The sequence below is a fragment of the Carex rostrata genome, chromosome 2, assembly GCF_964058835.1.
Source record: "Carex rostrata chromosome 2, lpCarRost1.2, whole genome shotgun sequence".
NCBI classification, from domain to species: domain Eukaryota; kingdom Viridiplantae; phylum Streptophyta; class Magnoliopsida; order Poales; family Cyperaceae; genus Carex; species Carex rostrata.
In genome coordinates this window covers 16,188,337-16,191,555 of record NC_135919.1, presented here as the reverse complement: position 1 = coordinate 16,191,555, position 3,219 = coordinate 16,188,337, and the positions used below count along the sequence as shown (strand labels likewise).

The 3,219-nt window shown below is 36.1% G+C and overlaps 1 protein-coding gene across 1 annotated transcript; it reads left to right on the top strand.

Moving 5' to 3' along the window:
• Positions 1-518: 518 nt before the first annotated feature.
• Positions 519-2,701, top strand: LOC144550582 (uncharacterized). Its single transcript, XM_078298584.1, has 2 exons — positions 519-881; positions 2,130-2,701. The coding sequence occupies exons 1-2, from the start codon at positions 651-653 to the stop codon at positions 2,493-2,495; spliced, it is 597 nt and encodes a 198-aa protein (XP_078154710.1). The 5' UTR covers positions 519-650; the 3' UTR covers positions 2,496-2,701.
• The last annotated feature ends 518 nt before the right edge of the window (positions 2,702-3,219 follow it).

Sequence of the window (3,219 nt, the reverse complement as noted above, 5' to 3'; positions counted from 1 at the left end):
ATGTCTCGTCAATTTCAGGAAAAAAAAATAATAAATACAAAAATTGACCTCACTTGTCCATAAATATTGTACAATGATCACTTACTCGACTCCGCATCGATCGTCTGCATTATTAACTGAAAAGAGCATCTTTTGACTGGATACAATATGGGCCGTTTGATTTTAAACGGAACCAATCCGGCTACAGCTCATATTTAATCTGTACGAATCTTAAAGTGAATCGCACAGTCGAGATGCTTTAACTCAAAAGATTATTTTTTGAGTTAATGCAGAGGATATATACGAATTCCACTTACTCCGGTGCAGGAATACCGTACCAAAAACCCTTGCTAGAGAGGCAAAGAAGGTTATGATATCATAAATGGAGAGAGGTGAGTGCACTGAGTTGTATTTGTGTCATTTAAGGTCATTCTACTTGTCAAAATTTAATGCCCTGCCTCTCTCGTCTTAATTGGGGAGGTTAGAATGTTAGATGAACCCCATTCATTCATTGCCCCCTCTCCTTCCCCCCACCCTCTTTTCCCTTCTTGAACCCTACTCAATCCAAAGCACAGAAAAAGTGATCAGGAGAATAGAAACATCGATCTAGCCATATATCCTATACCTTTCTTTTTGTAAGTAAACTGATCGATTAGTGAGTAGTGACATATATGATGCAGCAAGAGACCAAAGAACCGCTTTACAAGATCCACCCAGAGCTTTCTCTGGGACCTTCTCTGTCGAGCCATGAGAGGTGCGAGAGGAGTTGTTCGTCGGAGTCTGATGAAATCACTTCAAGAAAAAGAAGAAAGCAAGTGGATTTCTCTGATGATCATGTCGAGTTGCATCTTGGTCGGCATGAACCCTTGCCTCTTCACTGGGAGCAGTGTCTTGATTTAGAAGTCAGTCTTTTATTCTTTATATATATATATATATGAGCGAGAATAGCTACTATTGAGAATAGTAAATTAAAAATAGCGAGAACAGCTACTATTTAAGAATAGCGCTAACTCAAAGCTATTCGGAAGTTGTTTGGATTGAACATTTAGAATAGCTACTGTAGGGATTGAGGCTTTGAGAGAGTTCATTTGCTATTCCATGTTTCTGTAGGAATAGCGAGAACAGCGAGAACAGCGAGAACAGCGCTATTCTCGCTGTTCCTGAGTACGTTTGGATGGATGAGAATAGCGCTGTTCTCGCTATTCTCGCTGCATCCAAACATTAGTATTTACTTATTTAGTCTATGCACATACATATATAGTTTGGAATTTCGAAAACCCCTTTTCTATATATGTGGTCATTTTACATGATGACAAGCAATTATATATATTATTTCCTTCTTTGTTTTCATTGTTTCAAATATTTTACATTTTAATGACAAAGATGAGAGAATATAGACTAGCTAGCTAGTTCCCATTAGAAGATTTCAGTGGTATGCTTAATTTCATATCTTGTACTCGCTAAATTTCTTTTCGTGAGATGAAGCTATGAATCAGCATGTCAAAATTTGAATTATTAGTACATGGATAGATACGCACACATGCATCAATTAAGACATCAAGCTATCACTTAATGGCCACCTAATTACGCGGGTTCGGTACAACAGTGTTTAGCTATATTCTCCATTTTCTGCTACAGTTCTACGTCACTTCACAGGTATATATGATGGATCAGAGTAGTTATGGAACTAATAATGACGCTTCCAATTTTATTTTCGCTCGTACTAAATGCACGTGTCCGCTTAAGCACCTTAAGCAATGCATAATACCTAAATTTCTCTCTTCATTAATTACTTCCACGTCATTTCCTTGTATGACTGGTGCCATGTTTATACTGATGGTAAACAAAAGATCTGTATTTTTTTTTTTTTTTTTCTGTTTCACACATGAGACAACTCTTTTAAGTTAACTTAATTGGCTCTTCGTCTTCTTCTTATTTAATTTGAAGTAACTAATCGATACAAAGATTCGTTCATTTGAATATCAAAATATTTTTTTATGTTCGTTCGTTTTCATATATTCGTGACAAATACCCAAGTAACCCAATTTCAATAATATTTTTCCCCACACATTAGAGCGCTCATTTGTTAGCTAGTTTTGAGTTTTGAATAGTATTGAATATTTTCTTAAATTGAAAATTTAATGCTGCAGTCTGGAAGGATATACTACATGAACAGAAAAACCCTAAAGAAGAGTTGGGTCAGGCCCAAGGAGGAGCACATGCACATCCTAGACCTAGAGCTAAATATCTCAACAAGGTCGACATGTTTACCAGATGGAAACAAAAACACATGCACAGTGACAAGAGAAAACCCCGAAAGGATCATGAGTCCTGCTGGTAACATGGTGGCAATCGCTTGTGCCAACTGCCACCTACTTGTCATGCTGTCTAAGTCATCTCCATCCTGCCCAAATTGCAAGTTCATGCACTCGCTGCTACCAGTGATGCCGCAGCCACCACCTCCTCGTCAAATTCAGTCTGTCAAGTCCTTGGAAACCCTAAGCCTCTTGCATTAGCAGGTTTCTAGTCATAGGTTTTATATTAATAATCATCATGAGAAGCGTGTACTGTCGATATAAGGCTTTAATTAGTGTTATCACTTATCAAGAAGTTGGTTTTTACTTGGTGGTCACCGAAAGATATCAATGAATGAATTAAAATTGTTGTAATGAGCCATGCGCAGTCTCCTCTTTTAAGACAAGAGGACCCAGCTCTCTTGCAACCTAAATCTATTTAATGGATTTACTACAAATTTAATCTTTCAAACAGATTACTGTTTTGATTTCTGAAATCCTTTTTTTAGGTGCTTTAATTTGTAACATTATTTACATGTTGCTTTTTTCGTCATTATAATATGTAGAAATCTTGTTGTGAACATTTCACTTCAAGAACATGCTGTAAATGGAATGTTTCATGTAACAAATTGGAAAATTCTATGGCAGAAACCTAGTTGAAAACTTTCTACAACCTGAACAAATATATTTATCATTTTCATGAAGACGACTGATGCTATATGGTATTTTTGTTTTACAACTTATCGCAACTTCTATTATGTATTAATATGCAATTCCCAACTTTTCTTATGTATTAATTAGTAACACCTACCACACTCCAAAAAAAAAAAAAAAAAAGTAACACGTACCACTCCAAGAGTGATGCTTGCACAATAAATTTTATAGATTTCAAAATCGGCATATTAATACATGGATGTGAGATGATTTTTGATAGCTTGTCTCATAA